A 19,256-nucleotide genomic window follows, 5' to 3' on the forward strand; every position below is an offset into this window, starting at 1 on the left:
GAAAGAATGCCGATAGAGGTGGAGTCCAGTATTCATGGGAGCTTAGATGAGGGTTCAGCAGCAGGTAAGGCTGTGCAGGTACGGCTATGAAGACATTGCATCAGGTTAGTACATACATACTGTATGTATGGCTGTAGATTCTTTTTCTCTGAGAATACTTAACCATTTATTCATGTTTTGGGATTGATTTGCAATATTGGGTCCACAGTATGCAAAATAATGCAAATTATATCATAGTACAGACATGTTGTTTCTTTAGTCCCACACATCATGTAGAGGAAGAAAATGCATACCTGGTGTCTTTGAATACCGCAGCAGGAGGTCAACCTGAACAGTAAAAAATTGCAGTACACAAAAATGAGGACACCATACTCTCGCCTCTACATAAAGACTCTTGTCCTCTGCAAAAGTGTTTGTGGCTTTGAAATGTCATGGCTTTAGGCTTGAATAGTTGAATAGCTTTGAATTGATTAACATTCACAGTAAGGGGAGCTTACTGTCTTACTCAATCATGTAACGGCCTCAATGGTTATGCATTAGAATAATATTTCTCCCAGCACTTCCATCCAGATGGATTCTAGTAGTTGCAAGACTGAGGAAATATAGTTTATATCTGTTTGTTTTGGTGACTGTATGAATGGACATTAGTCCAACTATTCAGGAAAGAAGTGAAATGAGGCCTTTACTCAGCAGAGCTGTACCGTCTCTGTTTTTTGGTGACATGCATCTGTTTTCTGTTCAGCCGTAAAAAATGTTTTTCAATTCAGTTTTATTGCTCCATTTGTTTCCTGGATGTATTTTTTATGAACTAAAGACTATGATACTGCATCTACAACGGAATAATGAAGTGTTTAGGAACGCGCCGCAACAGCAGCATGGAAGAGGACTTGCATGGTGTATTTGCTATCTAAGGATCATTTTACCCTGTCCAGTTACTTCCACTTTGCCTGCAAAGAGAGAGAGAGAGAGAGAGAGAGAGACTGACTGAGCCCTGGGCCAAGCTAATCTGCCTAAGTGGCACAGTGTCAATTGTTTTGTTTGTCCTTTTTTCTTCCAGGCTGTGGCTTACAAGAAAGGTTGAAATCACAAATGCATGGGCACTTTGTCTGGGGGGGTTGGCAAAAAAGGAAAACAAAGTTCACTAATTTGGAAAAGACTTGATTAAGATAACTTTCAACTTTTGTTATTTTTTTTTTTTTTCCTCTCTCTTTTTGGAACCCCTTTTTTGTTGACTCCCCCATAATGCATGGTGTGTTTGACCTTTCTTGTAGGGTCAGCTGGAAGAAAAGGGACAGAAGAGTCCACACCGAAGGAGGAGACCATGCCCAACGACCCCTCTCCCTCGCCCCCTCCTCCCCCTCCCTCTCTTCCTTCCTCCTCCCAGCTCCCCCTGTCTCGCACCCATACGGACCACCTCAACACTGCTACCACCACCAGCAGCAGCGAAACGCACCCGTTCAGTCCTACGGGCATTGGACAGGACTTCTACTCCCCTGTGTTCCCTCTGGTGGGTGGTAAGATGGCTTTGAACTCCCTGATCCAGCGGCAGCTGCTTCAGTCCTTTTACTCCAAAGCCTTGCAGGAGTCGTCTGGAATCCCCAGTGGGGCTCTGCTGTTCACCCCCTTCACCCCAACCCTCAGCTCCATCCCTACCTCCACCCCTGGCTCTGGGTCAGCTGCCATCCCTCTGGCAGCAAGCAGCCCGCAGCCGCCTCCAGCCAGCCCAGACATGGGTCCTGTTAACGGGAGCAGCACCGCTGGCAGTGCCCCATCCCCGTCACCCAGCCACTCTGACGCCACCACAGGAAGTATTTTGGACGGGGAGGATATGGACACGGCAGAGATTGCCCGACAGGTGAAAGAGCAGCTGATAAAGCACAACATTGGCCAGCGTGTGTTTGGCCACTATGTGCTGGGACTGTCCCAGGGTTCGGTCAGTGAGATCCTGGCCAGACCAAAGCCGTGGAACAAGCTAACCATCCGGGGGAAGGAGCCCTTCCACAAGATGAGGCAGTTCCTCGCCGATGAGCAGAACATCCTCGCACTGCGCAGCATCCAGGGACGACAGAGAGGTGAGTCTGTGTGTCTTTAATGTGTCTGTGCGTGCGTGAGAGAGAGCGTGTGTGTGTGTGTGTGTGTGTGTGTGTGTGTGTCTTGCATGTGTACAGGCCTGCACAGAGCCATTGATTAGCTTGTCAATATGGACTAGCTTTTTATTTTTCTTTCTCTTTCCTTACTCCCATCCTGTGCCTCACCTGTGTGTTTTGAGTGAGTTCCTAGTCACACACTGATCCCAAGAGCCTCCTAGCTATCGTGGTCAATACAGAAACCTTTCACACATCAATAGTATTGATCGGTGGGAACTAGGAGGAAGGCAGGGGTACTGTTAACTACGGGTAGATTCGATTAGCCTGGGCCTGCTTTTGTTAACGCATCAGGACATTTCTGATTGAAGGTGGTCTCCGTAGTACACAAAAATATAACCACCCTAGTCCTAGCAGAAGTCTGTTTTAAAAAAAATAAGGCTGCAGTTAATTTGCCCCTGTTTAATACTTCCTATTAAATAATGTATCCTTTAGTGCAGTAGTTTAATATTCCTGTTAGAGGTAGAGGTTTGATTCCTGCTGGGGACACAGATGGTGAAGATCAATGCATTTATGGTACTATAATGTGCACTGGATGGAAGTATCCACACATTCCATATATTTGCAGATCATTATAGGGCACCATATAGTCTAGCTGTAAAAGAAAAGAAAAACACACCAGTGCTGTAACAAAGTGTGTGGTATATTGTTTTTAACAGAGGGCTCAGGCCAGCCCCAGCTTAGCCGAGTGTTTCAGGATGTTCCGAAGCGGAAAGCCCTCTCCAATACAGCTTCACACACAGGTCTGTCCCCTTCACACAGAGATTTTAGCACGTTCTGTCTGTGTGGCATGTTTGTGTTGGGTTGAACTGTATCTATTGTGTGTGCGTGTGAGTTGGCATTTATTAACTTGCGGGCAGGCATACAGATATACATGTGCCTTGAAGGCAACCGCACAGTTCCAGTGGCTTGCGTCAAAGGAGAAGCCAGCATGTGTATTTAGGAATTTTATTGGTAATTGTTATTCTGTGGGGAGCATTTACTGTATGAACCCTGTAGCACGTGTGCATGTGTGAGCTCCAAAGGGAACCAGAGAAATTATGACAATCCCTCCAGTGTAGTTGCCTTGTAGCTCAGTGGTGGGGATGTCTTTCTTTGTGCTGTGTTATGGTGTAATTATTTGATGTTCTTCTTATAAGCTATGTTATTGTTCTCCTCACCCGCTCTGTAGTGGGTTATCTCTGCTTCTTAATCTGACAAGATTTTTCATCTCCTCCCATTCCCTCTTCCTCTACTTCCAGGTAACATTACTGCCCGCGTCCGCACCCCAGAGGCTGGTTCAGATGAGGCTATCAAGTCCATTCTGGAGCAGGCCAAAAGAGAGCTGCAGGTGCAGAAAGCTGGTGAGTCGTAGTTTTCTTCTAATCTCCAGAGGGCTTGAAGCATCTAAGATGGTACATTGTGGCTGTGATTGTTTGTCGGTGTGTCTCACGACTACTCTTTTTCTCCTCCTTCGACAGACTTGTCCCATGCTCAACCATCATATACAGGACTGAAAGGAGGCGGCGGAATCGGAGGCGGAGGCGGAATAGGAGGCGGTGGCAGCGGATCAGATGAGGCTATCCGCTCCATCCTAGAGCAAGCTCGCAGAGAGATGGAGGCCCAACAGACTGCACTGGAGCCCATCCTCAAAGCCTCATCTTCGTCTTCCTCCTCTGCATCACTATCTCAGAGGGACTTCCTGAGCTCCTCGCTCACCGCTCCCCTTCCCCCTTACAACCCCCTGTCACTCTCTCTCAAGAAGCCCAGCAGCTCCCTCTTGTCCTCCCCCTCATCCCCGTCTCCAATCCTGGACTTCAGCTCCAGCGTAAAGAGAGAAGGCAGGGCTTCTTCAGGGATCGACATGTCTATTGATGGAGCTCTCAGGCTGGGTCGGAGCTCTGAGGGTTCGGCCCGCTCTGGAAGTTCTGGAGGAGTGGGTTACTGGAGAGAGCAGTGGTGGAGCAACATGCATACAGACCCCCGCAGGGCCATATCCAGCCAGACAGGAGAGGAGAACCACAACCAGGAGGACTCCAAAGAGGTAAGGCGAGACGACAACAACAACAAAAGCTTGTGTCTGTGCTTCTTCTGCCCTACTCTGTTTTTTTGGGGTTTTTTTTACTCCACTTTCACTCTGCAGTGGTTTGTTGTCTGAACCATGCTCCGTCTGTGTGTTTTCAGGGAATATTGAGTGACAGTTTGTCTCGACACAAACCGTGGAACAAGTTGAACCAGAGGAGCAGAGAGCCATACCTCCGCATGCAGCCGTGGCTCAATGGAGACCAGGGGCAAAACACACACATCCAGCAAGCTCAGAATCAAGGTAAACAACACACACACACACACACACACACACACACACACACACACACACACACACCAGCACATAGAGTATTTAGATTCACAAAAACCAGGCTCTTTGGGCTAGAGCATTGCTCTGAAAGCCTGATTAGAGCTAGTGGCTAGTGTGGCTAGTGCCCCCCCCTCCTTCCACCCTCCGTCCCTCCTCCTCCCACCATCCCCCCATCCTCAGTGCTATGGCTGTGTCAGCCAGCAAGCTGCTGGTTTGTCATGTCATAGACAAGTTAGTGTTGCAGCGCCAGATGGCAGGTCTGTGTGTGTGTGTGTGCATGTCTCTCTTACTCTCTGGGGGTGTAAACAGCAGCTAATGTACACTGACAGCTCCTCATGACTGCTCTCTTCCAGCCTGCTGAGCTGCACAGCAGTGCTACACAGACAGAGACAGGGAGATGAAGGAATAGGAGGAGGAAGCCAAAAACGCTTCAAACTGAAAACTTAAGCACCTTTGCTGTTTGTTTAACAGGAATTAAATTAGTTGATGTAGTATGACTGAAGTCCCTCCCGAACCCAGCAGGAAGAGGAGATGAAACTGTTTTCTTACATGGTAACATGTCTTCTAATAGTTCTCACCCTGTTTGTTCTCCTCAAGCAGAGGGTACTCCCAAGACATCAGCAAGCTGCAGCCCTGCTCCAGAGTCACCCCTCAGTTCAGCTGAGGAGTCTGTCAACGGTCTCGCAGGGGATCCACTCGCCTCACAGTCCTCCAGTCTCAAACCTGCTTCTGAGGATCCCTCAGGCGGGGAGTCTCAGCCCGGTACCCCGCTGCCTCTTCCTGGTCATTCGGGTCTCAGCATCCAGGAAATGGTCGCAATGTCCCCTGAGCTTGATACTTACGCCATCACCAAGAAGGTTAAAGAGGTGCTGACGGATAATAACCTTGGTAAGAAACACAGGAGGTACTCTCTGTGCGGTTTAGTTGGTCTTTCTCTTTCCCCTGCCCTCCCCAATGATGAATTTTTCAGCCTTTCAATCAGTTCTCTGAAATGACCATTTCATTTCCGCTCTCTCTCGCCAAACCAGGCCAGCGTCTGTTTGGGGAGACTATCCTGGGTCTGACTCAGGGTTCTGTCTCAGACCTGCTGGCCAGGCCCAAACCCTGGCACAAGCTCAGCCTGAAGGGCAGAGAGCCCTTCGTCCGCATGCAGCTCTGGCTTCAGGACCCACACAGTGTGGAGAAACTCATGGACATGAAACGCCTGGAGAAGAAAGGTGTGTAGTAAAAGCTCAATGACGAGAAACAAATGCACACTCCATATAGAGCAGCAGGCCTTCCCAAGTAATGAGCAAAAGACTCTGCTTAAGTAGGCCTTTACTTTATAAATGCATTCACAAAAAAAACCCCACTAGCAGCAGCCTTTGAATTACACATGCACATCTGCACACACAATATCCTTTGTGCAGGACAGCAGAGCATGTTGTGCAGATCACAGTCATCTTGGTGTGATGTCAGTACCAATCAGGACTGCAGACATCACATACTGTATTAGATGTGACAGCTAGGGGACTGCCGGGGGCTTGCTTACTAACAGTCATCAGCACTCCTCTTCATCATCATCGTCATCATAATAATCACCAGTGTCTATAAGCTCGTATTTTTTTTATCATTTGTTAGCCCATAGCCCACTCCATCATTCTTTGGTCCCTTCTGTTTGCATGATGCGTTTGAGAATCTGAGGATCTGATCCAAGAGGCCTCACCCTCCCTGCTGCCTCACAGTGACCCCTGACTGCCCACTTGAAGCTCTCTCTGTAGAGAAGGGATACGCATCTTTGAACCTGCCAGTAGGCACAAGCATCCGGGATCTGTTTACCCTCCTGATATCTCAGGCTACGCACAAGGGCAAAAAACAAAACTGACCTTACACCAGTGTTATTTGGGGTCTGGACGGGTGGGGTTACTCTCCATTCAACTTTGTTTCAGATTATTGACCCCAAAGTAATGCATCCAAATAGCAACGGGGAATAGTCCTGGCCGACAGCAGAGCCCAGAGGAAAGACATGGACCTAGTCTACAGTAACCATATTTGACCTCTCACCCTTGCGGTACAAGCCTGCAAGGCAGCGCACAACTTTCAGAGTGGTCTAACCTTGCTCTGAGGTTTTTTTTCTTCCTGCAACACTAATATATCTGGCAGGGTGTATTGGGGTTGAGAAAATGTCAACCTCATGTAAAGCTGCCATGAGCTGTTCATTTTCAGCTGCTGGTGCCCCGAGTGAATGGTGCTGCTTGTTTGCTTTAAAATGGAAGAGATGCATTTATTGTTAAAGTTCCTGAGAATGGCGATAGCACCACCTAGTGGCCGTAGAAGAGGATGGCCGGATTAGTTTTTAGAACAGTGTCCGAGGACATTGGCCCTCATTTATCAACCTAACGTAGAAACCAGCGCAGATATGAGCGCAGAAATCATCTTACAACAGGCTTCACGTGTGATTCATGAAACGTTCATATCGCACCAATCAGAGCGTAAGGATGGTCGTACATTGATAAATGCAGCGGCTGGAAACGATCGTAATTTAAATATCACGCCCCTATATATTCTCGGTTTTGAGGCCTCGCCCCTCCAATTTACGACATGGCGAGATGTAATCCTGCTGAGAAGCGGTACTTTTCAGAGGTGGAGATTGAAACCCTGATATCTCAGGTTCATTTGCACTAACGTGTGTACTATTTGTCAGCCTGAAAACTGGTATTAAAGGCTGTAGATAGAATGCGGAATGGAAAGAGATCACTGATGTGGTCAAGTGTTGTGTATGCTATAGTCCTAGTAATATACAGGCTTATATTGCAATCTCTTAGGCCTACATGTAGGTGCACTTATATTTAAATAAACGAATAGAGGTCTTCTAAAAGAGCCAGATCTGCCATTGCTGATAAGTGATCAACTGATGACTTCTCCTTCTCCTGTTAAACTGATTATATGCTGCACCGCAAGTCCACACTGACTCGAAAACGTGCGTACACGAGTTTAGACCAGACGTGAGATTTTATCGCAGCCTACCCTCACGTTCAAATCGATAAATGCCTTGCTTTGCGTAGGAATCGGCGTACGCCCGTCCTACGCCTGTTTTAGGCCATACGTACGTTTCATAAATGAGGGCCAGTGTGTTTAACGCTGTTTGAAAATATAGAAATCTTTTCTTTGAAAATGCCATTACAATTGCAAAATATTCCAAAACAGCCCTAACAATATAGATCAGTGGAGGGCTGCAACTAATGATTTTTTTACACTGTTCATGAATCTACTGATTATGTTGTTGATTTAATTGTTTGGTCTATAAAATCCAGTGTGACACCTTCAAATATCTTGTGTCGGGACAACAGTCCCAAACTCAAAAAATATTCAGTTTACTTTCATAGAAGAGAAAAAAACAACAAGCAAATAATCATATTTGAGAAAAAGTGGAAGTGGTTTGATTTTCTGATGATATACTAATCGAGTAGTCCACTAATTAACTAATAACTAATTAATAATTCTCTAGAACTAGGTTGATCCACTATAGTTGTACTTAACGTGAAGATTGCTTGTCAAAGGTCATGCTCATCGACAAAGATAACCAGCCTCTTTAACTACTGCTGATATTCCCCATATTTATTAATGATATAAATGTATTTTCTGAGGTACTGATTTCCCCTTCTCGTTTTGTGTCACTGTTCAGCTTACATGAAGAGGCGGCTAAGCTCCTTGAGTGATAGCCATTCTGTCGACGTGGGTTTAGTGGGGCCGGATTACATCCAGGGCTCGCAGAGCCCGGGACAGCAGCACTTGAAGAAGGCCAGGGTGGTGTTGGGCCCCGAGGAGAAGGAGGCCCTGAAAAGGGCCTACCAGCAGAAGCCCTATCCCTCCCCCAAAACCATTGAGGAGCTGGCCTCCCAGCTCAACCTGAAGACCAGTACTGTCATCAACTGGTTCCATAATTATAGGTCAGCATTTGGAAAAGACACACTTAAATGTTAACCCATTTCTGTCTAGTGTTTGTATCACAAGCTATTCTTCAAGGGGCATTAGATATAATTAAAGCAAATCTAATTCCATTTCCATAAAGCAGTATTTTTTTTTATTTGTTTTTATAAAAATTAATTTCTAGGTTTGCAGTTCATAACCTTATCTGTGTAGAAGTGAGTTTTCTAGAAAGGTTTTTGCATTTGACTACATGTGTATGCTTGTAATAGATCATGTTGTATTGTTAAATAAATGGGCTTTTGTTGCTGCCCTGTTCTCATAAAAGAATATCCGTGCACTCGTACAATATTTTGATATAAGTCAAATGTAAGATGTGTTGCGTCTGACAAATTGAATTTCATGATTTGAGTAGCGTGACTGAACTCATGTGTCTCTCCTAGGTCACGTATCCGACGAGAGCTCTTCATAGAGGAGATCCAGGCAGCTGGAGGGTTAGGGCCTGGCAGTGAGGGGGGCTCCCCTTCCCTTCGCGGGTCCAAATCAGGAGAGGGGGACAGCTGTGATGGGACAGAATCTGAGGGCACAGTGGAGACACGCCAAGGAGTGGGCATTGGCCTGGAGGATCACAGAGGAGCATGCAAAGACGACATGGAGGTCGAGTCTGAGGCAGGGGGCTCTAATAACTCCCCTGACCAGCTAGACTGCACCACCTCAGGCTTTGCCGGGCCGGGGTCCAGCTGTGGACAGGGTGGACTAGGGCTCTTCAGCCTCACAGAGGCATCCTCCAGTAGCTCTGCCTCTAGTACTAACATCCCAGCCTCTGGCCCTGCCAGAAACCCCAGGGACAACAATCTGCGCAAGAAGAAAGCAGCCAATCTCAATAACATCATCCACAGGCTGGAGAAGGCTGCTAGCAAAGAGGATCCCTCAGAGTGGGAGTTCTAGCTCCCCCTGACCATCCTTCATCCCTCTTGTTTCATAACCTCACAACCTCTAACCTTGGACCCCTCCTGCTCTGTTCCAGTTGGAGAGTGGACACAGCCAAAGTCAAGCTCAGCAGCCATTTTTATTACATAAAAGCTTTCCGAAAAGAGGAAAGAAACAAAGAGTGGTTGGCAAAACCCTTAAAAAGAAGATTAACTGAATACCTAGAAGAACAAAAATAAGAGAACTTATGTGTCTCTCGGTTTTTTTTTTTTGTTTTTTTTTTTTTTAAAACTGAGTTTTGTTTTTGTACTGAGAAAAGCACTTAGCCGTCCTGCTGGCCTCCGGCCCTGCTGTACCTCCCCCAATCACCAGCCACTGGTGCACCAGACTGGTTAGTCCTGAGCTGGGGTCTGACCCACAGCTGGGGTTGAAACCTGGACTCCGTAACACAGGCAAGGCCTGACACAGCAGCTGTCACAGTGATAGACACTGATAGATGATAGATAGAGACAGGAACTCTCTTACAAGAACTCTCACTTTCTTAAAGGAGATTTTTTCCGCTCTTCTTCTCACCTCCCAAGTGTCCACAAACCTCCCCTCACTCAGTGAGACGCCTCATTTTTCACACTGTAGAGTGACTGTTACAAACCCTTTGCCTTTTTCACTCACTGCGTGTGTGTGTGTGTGTGTGTGTGTGTGTGTGTGTGCGTGCGTGCGTGTGTGTGTGTGCGTGCGTGTATGTTAGGGGTTGTGTCAGTGTGCACCGGTTTGTTTGTGTGTGTGTATACACACCCAAAAATGGTGTGTAAGTGTGTGTGTTCTCTTCTCAATGGCAGCATGTTTTCTTTTTAATCTCACTCCTACACTCTTAAGAGGGTAGTGGAAGGCCTGCCGGCTGAGCTGCCATGGTTACTGATGTAAGAGAGATGAACTTTGACCCGTTGTGTCCCATATCCTATCCTGCTGACAGCCATGTGATGGCCAGAAGGATCTCTAATTCCTCCCAAACACACGCACTCATCTGAAGAGGAAGGATGGAGGGAACCCTGTTTTTGCCTCCTCAAACCCTTCTTTTAAGGATGAAGGATGATCTCTTTTTTTTGATATTGCAATTTGGTTGCCAATAAGAGATTGCACAGTCTATTGACTCTAAAGAGTACAAAATAGGGAATTTTAGGAAACATTTTAATTAGTACAAAATAAGAACCGAAAATAAGAGAATAACAAGTTGCTGTTTTAAAAAAGAAAAAAACAATTACAATGGAATAATTTTGCGTTGTTGAAATACGATACAATGAATTCACGTAGTACTGTAGCTGTCTGACATGGTGATACTATACGTGTCTCTTGTTGTTTTAGGTTGTGCACGTCACAGCTTTTATCCAGCACTGGACCTGCTGGGTGTGCGAGTGTGTCTGCACCACCGACATATTTTCTCTGTTCACAAACACACATCTTTTTATAGGCCAAATCAGGAAGAGTGTGTGTGTGTGTGTGTGTGTGTGTGTGTGTGTGTGTGTGTGCATGCGTGCGTCTTGTGTGCATTGGTATTTGCCTGCATGTAAGTCAGGGTCGAGGTCAATTCACTCAGAATTAAATTTAAGAAGTAGATTATGAACAATGAAATTCCTGACTGGAAAAAAATGTGTTTTAGCGAATAAATCGCAACGTAGAGTACTTGATAAATCTGTACTTTTTGTTGATTGCCGTCAAAGTGAATTCACCCCAACCCTGGTTTGAGTAGTTACCACTCTCCTCCAGTCTATCCTGTATCCAGGGATGTTTTGCATTGAATTCTACTGTATACACTACAAATTATAAGGCATATCACCTCCTCCCTGTCCCACACAAGCCCTCAGTGCCTGTCAGCCTACTGCCTCCCCTTTGTGTGTGTGTGTGTGTGTGTGTGTGTGTGTGTGTGTGTGTGTGTGTGTGTGCACGCGTTTGCGTGGGTGCATGTACACACATGCCTGTCAATACATGCGTGTGCACAAGTGCGTGCGATTGAGGAGTGTTCAGTGTTTCCAATGAGTGGGGTCATATTTCGTATCTACTTGCACACACTACTAGTGCACAACTGACACCCTTCTTTAAGCTGTTTGATGCGTTACCATTACATTAATCTTCTCACAAAGTAGTGTAATACTATGATTTACTGTAGCTTGGTTTTATTGCTATTTTGCATTTATAGTTTGGTTTTTATTCTGCTTATTTATAGGTGCTGTATTTTTCATTTAATGTCTTATCATTTGAGTTGTTTATTTTTTAAGGGATTATACTGTTCCTGAGGGCAAGTAACATTTTTATTAGACGTATAGACTGCCGGCAGTATTGGTTAATATTTACAAAGATGTACTAGTTCTCATTTGTTTGTATATTCATGAATCCTAAAGTTTAGTGTCATTTCAATAGCTTTGAAAAAATGTGTTTGCTACAGTTCATGCTCCCATAAGCATTATGCTTTTACCACAACAGTTATGCTCTTAAATTGCTAGCTAGAATCAAAGGACATATCAAGATCAGTGAATATATGATGGCATATCTCTTTTCCTGTTTTCTGTCCTCCGATAATATTTTTGGCTGTTTCTTGGGCAAGCCCAACACTAACGCTCGCCAGGGCATGCAGCTTTCTTTAGATAGAGTTCGCCCACTCTGTAATCACATTAACATAATTTACAGGTCCAAACATATACACTTTGTCAAATAGGTCAAATGAAATTACCTAAACTTGAAAACACAAGTTAACTCGAAAGAGGTCATATCTGCCAAATTGAGATTAGAGAAGTGTACCAGCTAGCAGGGGTGCTACGCCAGATTGAACAGATAGCCAGCCTATGATTATGCAGAACTTATATTGCAGTCCGTCAAAAAAATGCACTTATTAACATCTTTTTTGAAGACTTAGTTGGGACAGGGTCTGTAAACACTACAACAGAGTACGATCCCGGGATCCTGGGAAATGTATGCCTTTTTTAAAGTGGTTGTGAACCAAGCACAGACTCTTCTCTGCATCCTAACACTAAAATTTAAACATAAGATAGCTGTGCCCATGTTTTCTACACGATAAACTGTATTCTTATACAGTAGCTTCTTATTTCAAACTAAACTGTGTGACAGAAATGGCCATTGTCCTGTACAGTTGTAGATATTATGAGTAAACACCTGTTTTGGTTTCTATCCAAAAATCTCAGTCCATCCTTAAGCCTCCCCTTTCCCAGAATGTACATCCAGATATATTGGCAGCCTGTCAAAAGATACTGATAACCCCATTGCACTGCATTAAGATGCATTAGTTAAAATTGGATTTGCCAGTGTATCGAATAATTGTAAAAAAAAATTCTCAAATATTGGCGCTTCCTGTGGACGACTGATGTGAAACATCTGTCTTCTGCAGAGTACTGAAGGCTTATAATGCCTTCTGTTGGACTGCTTAGACTGGACAACCATGGTATGTTTAATGGGGATGAATAGCTACTGTAAAGTATATAAGCACTTAACCCATTTGCCATTTTATATCCAGATCCATCAACTCACCTAAACCATGTGAGATCATCAGATTTGTGCCTTTAACTGCCAAGCAGGGCACCAAACTAGTGATGTCATTAGATGTAGATGATTTCACCCAATGTGTTCGTAATATATCCCACATCTTGACCCAGATTAATTTCTCATACACTTCATATTGGTACTTAAAAGTCGACTTTTCTCAGCTCTCTGGAGAGGGTTGTATATAATTCCTGGAGTGCAGTGAAAGAGTAAAAGGAGAAGGAAACGAGCGTGTGTATTCTTATGACCGACCTGCAGACACATAACGGTCCGGGTCTCATTTCAGACGGTTGTTTTCCCACAATGCATTTCATACGTTGTACATAACCTTAATTAGCAGCAAAAGGCCAGAGCATTGAATGAAGGAGGAAGCATGCAGAAACAGCGTACACTGTAATAACACTGAATTTATTCATAGGGCATTTTGTATTTTTCTGTTTGTGTCAGGTTTGCTGTGACATTAATAATGGCACTACAGGTATTGATAATGACGTGTGCCAATTCTAATGGTTATTTGGAAAAGAGATGTGTAAATACAGTCAATCAAGTAGCTTTTGAGTCACTATTGTCACGGTATGCTTTTGTTTTGAAGGCAGGAGGAGAGAAGGGACGATTCAGGACTTTTCCATGATCCACAGATATTTTTCTACAAATTTAAATCAGATGATTCTATACACTGTTGAATAACATTGTAAAGGTGTAACAGATGCTGTATATCATATGTTTTCTGAAGTCGTAAAGCTTTACTGTATGATCTGTTGAAGTAGTGGTTATTCATTTGACATATTAGTTGTAATGGAAGCCCGAACAGCAGCACTGGTCACCATATTCAGGAAAAAAAAAAAAAGAGAAAGAAAGAAAGGAAAAACCTCAGATGTTTTTTGTAATACTTTTAGAATATATCTTATGAAGTTGGTTTTGTAAGACAACACTTTCCGAATCAGTGGTGCTGTACGCATAGCACACTCAGTAATACATACACACATAATACAGCACAATACACTCATCCTTTGGAGAGAAGAAAAAAAGAAAAAAAAAAAAAAAAAACTCCACTTGCGTGCTTTTATGTTTTTTTTTTACCGCTCTCACAGTGGCTCCAGCTCATTTTTAAGTCTTAACCATTTCCTCTTATCTCTTCAGTTATTTCACGCTTAACTGTACAATTTTTAACACCCAGAGATCAACTCTGGAGCGATAAACACTTCAGTGAACGCTCACAAGACTTAAAAGAGGAAGCAAAAAGCCAAATAGTGTAGTAGATATCCACTTCTGTTGAAAGGTTGCTGACAGTTTTCTGAATGTTGCTACCTTGTGTCGTCGCTTCAGTTCACCCATAGCTTAAACCACAGTGTAGTCTGACAACCAAATGACCCCCCCACCCCCACCCCCCCATCCTTTTGGAAAGCTTTAAGATGCTTGTTGAGGCTTTAGCGAGTTCAGAGTGTTTTTAGATGATTTTTCCAACCTTGTCATCAACAACGTGGAAGTAATAATTCTCATAACTTCTCCCACTGCTTATTTTGTGAGTGTGTGTGTGCGCGTACATGTGTGTTGTAGTACAAAAGGCTGCATGACTGTAAAGGGATGGTTAAGATGTTTTTTTGAAAGTGGTTTCCCTAGCACTTCTGTCACTCCTGAGATGCTTTTTTTCTCCTTTTGGGGTCTCCCTCCCTTTCGTTTTTCCTCATGTATCATTGTTTCTTTATCTTTCTATTTACTAAACGTATCATGTTGTTTGTTCTCAGCACTGTAAAACAGTCCCTTCTACAACATTGAAAAGCAATATCACTGTATGAAACGTTCACAATGTATTTGTTATGATTGACATTTGATTCATCATCATCATTATTATTCACATGCACCCTAGGTGTGATAATTGAAGTAAATCTCTTTTATACAAATACTAAAAGTGTGCTGTGGTAGTTTTTCTTTTGTTTTTCTTTGCCAAAAATCTTGTTGAAGATGTACTTTGTTGAACACATGGATGGTGAAATAAGTATTCTCAGAGAAAGAGATCCGTTAGAAAGCCAGGGAAGCCTCAGAAAGTAAGAGTGTGTAGCAGTAATCTCACAGGGGGTTCAGACATGTTGGGGATATTGGACTGCTTCTGCCATTTACAGCCTCCACAGGTGAGTTATTTTGGGAACTATAAATAAGCTCTAAAGACAAACAAGAAACCTGAATTAAAAAAGTTTTCTCTCTGCCCTCAACAGGCCGTTATACAGAGTTGCAGATGGAGTTTTCGGCTGCCGTGCGAACCAGTGCGGAGCAGAAGGAGCTTATCCTGAAGCTGGAGCACGACCTTAGCACCATCCAGGCCATGTCCTCCATGCCGCGCCCCGATGCTGACGGGTCAGAGGTCAGCAACATGGAGAACATCCCAGATCCGATCAAAGAGGCCTCTGCAATGTTTGCTGGTATGTCCCTAGAATCATACGTTTTTTTTAAGTGACTATACAAAAATGATTGGGACAGTGTTTTCTTTGGACCCTCCCCTTGACTGAGAGAAAAACAGCCTCCCTATATGGCACTTTTGAATCGGTACTATTAAGTGCACACAGACTTTAGAATGATGTACTCCTTTTATTAAAGTATACTTCTTTTTATTTAAATGCCAACCTTTAATTTAAGGTTCACACAGAAAGCAAAGTTAATTTTCCCCAAACGGCCAGTGTACTGTATCCACTGTACAGATGTTAGCTGCGAGCTAGCTAGCAACAGGAGCACAGACAGAACTCAGCAGAAACTTGTTAGACATTATTTCCTTCTAGTCTCTCCCTTTCCCTCTCATTTTTGAAGGTTTATGAAGCAGTTCCATTAAGTCCTGGGATAATAAAATGGCTTGCTCAAGCTTAAACATTTTCAGCTTGCATTCAATTTGTGTCTAATTGCGTCTTTACATTGACTCTGTAGTGACAAATGACGTGCTCTCTGGAGAGATAATGTTCAATCACTAAAGACAACCCCCCAATTTGGGTGCTTTTAAAAAAAAAAAAAAAAAAAAATCACAAAAAATATCATTTTAGTTGTGTTTTTATTTTTTTAAACTAAGGCAAACTCTTTTGAATTAATCAACCAGCTTTGAGGCTTGTGTGAAATGTCCACACTGAAAAGTCTTTGAGGTGAGAGCACGTGAATGTGGTGTCAGTCCTCCCTGAAGTCTCTGACTTGCGGACAGCCCTACTTGAAATGAGGTAGTTTATTATTTTGTTTAAATACGGCAAACTAGCCTGATTAGAGCAATTTTAGTGTTCCGTGCGTTCATTAGAGTGAGACTGACACAGCCTGTCTGCAAATAAAACCGATAATGGCATCAAATTTAAAGGAACACGCCGACTTATTGGGACTTTAGCTTATTCGCTGTAACCCCAAGAGTTAGACAAGTCCATACATACCCTTCTCATCTCCGTGCGTGCTGTAAGGCTGTCTGACGGCTCCAGAGGCAGCAGCCCATCACAGAAAATGCAGGTGAATGGTTCCAGCAATCCTACTGCTCCAAATAAGTGACAAAATAACGCCAACATGTTCCTATTTACATGTTGTGATTTGTAGAGTCACAGCGTGTACAAAAAACAACGTAACATGAGACACAGCCATCTTCTAACCGTAAACAAACCGGGAACTATATTCTCAGACAGGCTTGCTGCAAAGCAAATCATTCCGCCCAAGTACTATATTCTTCTGCCTGAGAATATAGTTCCCGGTTTGTTTACGGTTAGAAGATGGCTGTGTCTCATGTTACGTTGTTTTTTGTACACGCTGTGACTCTACAAATCACAACATGTAAATAGGAACATGTTGGCATTATTTTGTCACTTATTGGGAGCAGTAAGATTGCTGGAACCATTCACCTGCATGTACTGTGATGGGCTAATGCCGCTGGAGCCGTCAGACAGCCTTACAGCACGCACGGAGATGAGAAGGGTATGTATCGACCAATGCATGTTAGCAATTGAAAAAAAAACTGTAATAGACAAAGTAAATTAAGGCATATAAGTTTATTTTTATCTGTGTTACCTTCAGGTTCAGGCGTAGGCCCCCATCCGGAGCTTCCTCAAGGCCAGATGGACTCTCTGCTCTCCATCATCTCCAGCCAAAGGGAGAGGTTTCGCTCCCGCAATCAGGAGCTGGAAGCTGTGAGTCACAATCTTACACACACACACACACACACACACACACACACACACACACGCACACAGGCACACTGTATTCCTGTCTTTTTCTGGGAGAACTCGTTTCTCATCTATGTGTTTCCTCTGTCCCCTGCAGGAGAATCGCTCCATGCAGCAGACCATGCAGGCACTGCAGAATGAGCTGGACAGCCTGAGAGCAGACAACATCAAACTCTACGAGAAAATCAAATTCCTGCAGAGCTATCCTGGCAAAGTGCGTCTGTGTGTGTGCATGAATGTACATGGGTGACATTGTTGTTTCTTACATCTTTATTTTATTTTTATTTTTTTGTGGAATCTGAACCCTAAAATATTTTGCAGGGAAATTTAGATCTGTGTGTTTTCTCTGCGCTGTAGGCTGGAGGTAGTGATGACACCGTGATGCGCTACTCCTCCCAGTACGAGGAGAGACTGGATCCGTTTGCTTCCTTCAGCAAAAAGGTACAAGACACACACCTTCAAAACACACACATACACACATTACACTCTGAAACCACCTGCCATCTCTTTGTCTGCTGTACTCTCATAGTTTTTACTCTGTTAACTGACCAAACAATCAAAGGCCAAGTTGTTATTTGTTGACGTCTAACAGTTGTCCAGAAATGATTTATGATTGTTGAGAATAAGAGACCAGCTTAGTCATTATGTGTATTGAGTAAGGGGATGACTCAGAAAGCTCTAGTTTCACTATTGCCATTTTTATTGCTGTCGCACAACTGATGATGATGGGATACAAGCAATAAGCCTGTCTCGTTTTTTGGGCTTTGTTAAAAATAATTCTGGGAAATGTAGGAGCTGAATTAAAGGTTGGTAAGGCAACTTGAAACAAATTAAGTATTCTACGGAGGGAAATTAGACCTCATTACTCAAAATAACTCACTGAAGCAGATGCACGGAACACCACAGACTGGCAGTATGTAAAATATAAAAACATCTAAAAGTGTAATTTTTTTTGAGACAATCAAAACATGGCCTGCATGTAATCACACTTTCCAAAGATGGTGTATTTTTTTATATTGAGGCCTACCACTCTGTTTGCAGGAGCGTCAGCGCCGATACCTGAGCCTCAGCCCCTGGGACAAAGCTACTCTGAGCCTGGTAAGACTCAAAAAAAACACACACACACTCTCACACACACTCACACACACTCACACACACACTCACTCACACACACACACACACACTAACACATTCACTCTCACACGCACACGCACACACACACACACTAACACACTCTCACTCACACACACACGCACACACACACACACACACTCACACACTCTCACACTCTCACACACACACTCACACACTCACACTAACACACTCACACACTCTCACACACACTCACACACACTCACACACACACTCACTCACTCACACACACACACACTAACACTCTCACACACACACACACACACACACACACTAACACACTCTCACTCTCACACTCACGCACGCACACACACACTCACACACTCACACACACACACACACACACACACACTAACACACTCACACACACGCACACACACACACTCACACCCATACACTCTCACACACACACACACACACACACACACACACACACACACACACACACGCACACACACACACGCACACACACACTAACACACTCTCACACACACACACACACACACACACACACACTCTCACACACTCACACACACACACACACACACACACACACACACACACACACTCACTCACATTCACAACCATACAATCACACGCTCTCACACACACACACTCACTCACTCGTTCACTCACACTCACACTCTGTGTTTGGTTCAACCTCTTCACTAATTGTTCTCTTTTTGTGTCTCTCAGGGTCGTGTGATTCTCTCCAACAAGGTGGCCAGGACTGTTGCGTTCTTCTACACCCTGTTCCTGCATTGTTTGGTCTTCCTGGTGGGTTTCCTTTCAACCCATTAGGAGCTTCTGATACAACATTAACGGCCCTGTGTCATCAGCTTCAGTGATCTTAACTGTTCACTGTGATTTTCTTTCAGGTGCTGTACAAGACTGCCTGGAGCGAGAGTATCGGCAGAGACTGCTCTGCCTTCTGCGCTAAAAAGTGAGTTTGTTCATCCAGCAGTGAGCTGTGAATCTTGAACATTTATAATATCACATCATGTATGAATTGCCATTTTGATCATATTAGCAAGTACCTGATGCAGGTTTGTAATCGTCTTAATTTCTCTC

The 19,256-nt window shown here is 44.0% G+C and overlaps 1 protein-coding gene across 5 annotated transcripts in view; it reads left to right on the forward strand.

Annotated features, from left to right (window-relative positions):
* cux1b (cut-like homeobox 1b) overlaps positions 1 to 19,256 on the forward strand; it is a 65,142-nt gene that overhangs the window by 44,972 nt on the left and 914 nt on the right. For 2 of the 5 annotated variants that reach the window (XM_031296606.2, XM_036001541.1), the window contains exons 15-23: positions 1,272 to 2,072; positions 2,804 to 2,887; positions 3,386 to 3,487; positions 3,605 to 4,167; positions 4,308 to 4,449; positions 5,077 to 5,367; positions 5,508 to 5,696; positions 8,144 to 8,408; positions 8,829 to 14,764. In XM_031296606.2, the coding sequence (XP_031152466.1) occupies positions 1,272 to 2,072; positions 2,804 to 2,887; positions 3,386 to 3,487; positions 3,605 to 4,167; positions 4,308 to 4,449; positions 5,077 to 5,367; positions 5,508 to 5,696; positions 8,144 to 8,408; positions 8,829 to 9,333 (2,942 nt within the window). In that variant the 3' untranslated portion in view covers positions 9,334 to 14,764. Of the gene's footprint in view, positions 1 to 1,271; positions 2,073 to 2,803; positions 2,888 to 3,385; positions 3,488 to 3,604; positions 4,168 to 4,307; positions 4,450 to 5,076; positions 5,368 to 5,507; positions 5,697 to 8,143; positions 8,409 to 8,828; positions 14,765 to 15,074; positions 15,279 to 16,884; positions 16,998 to 17,130; positions 17,248 to 17,390; positions 17,475 to 18,074; positions 18,132 to 18,881; positions 18,963 to 19,063; positions 19,129 to 19,256 lie in introns of those variants that run through there. The other 3 variants (XM_031296607.2, XM_031296608.2, XM_031296609.2) reach the window with 3 other exon arrangements.

The sequence above is a fragment of the Sander lucioperca genome, chromosome 5, assembly GCF_008315115.2.
Source record: "Sander lucioperca isolate FBNREF2018 chromosome 5, SLUC_FBN_1.2, whole genome shotgun sequence".
Taxonomy (NCBI): domain Eukaryota; kingdom Metazoa; phylum Chordata; class Actinopteri; order Perciformes; family Percidae; genus Sander; species Sander lucioperca.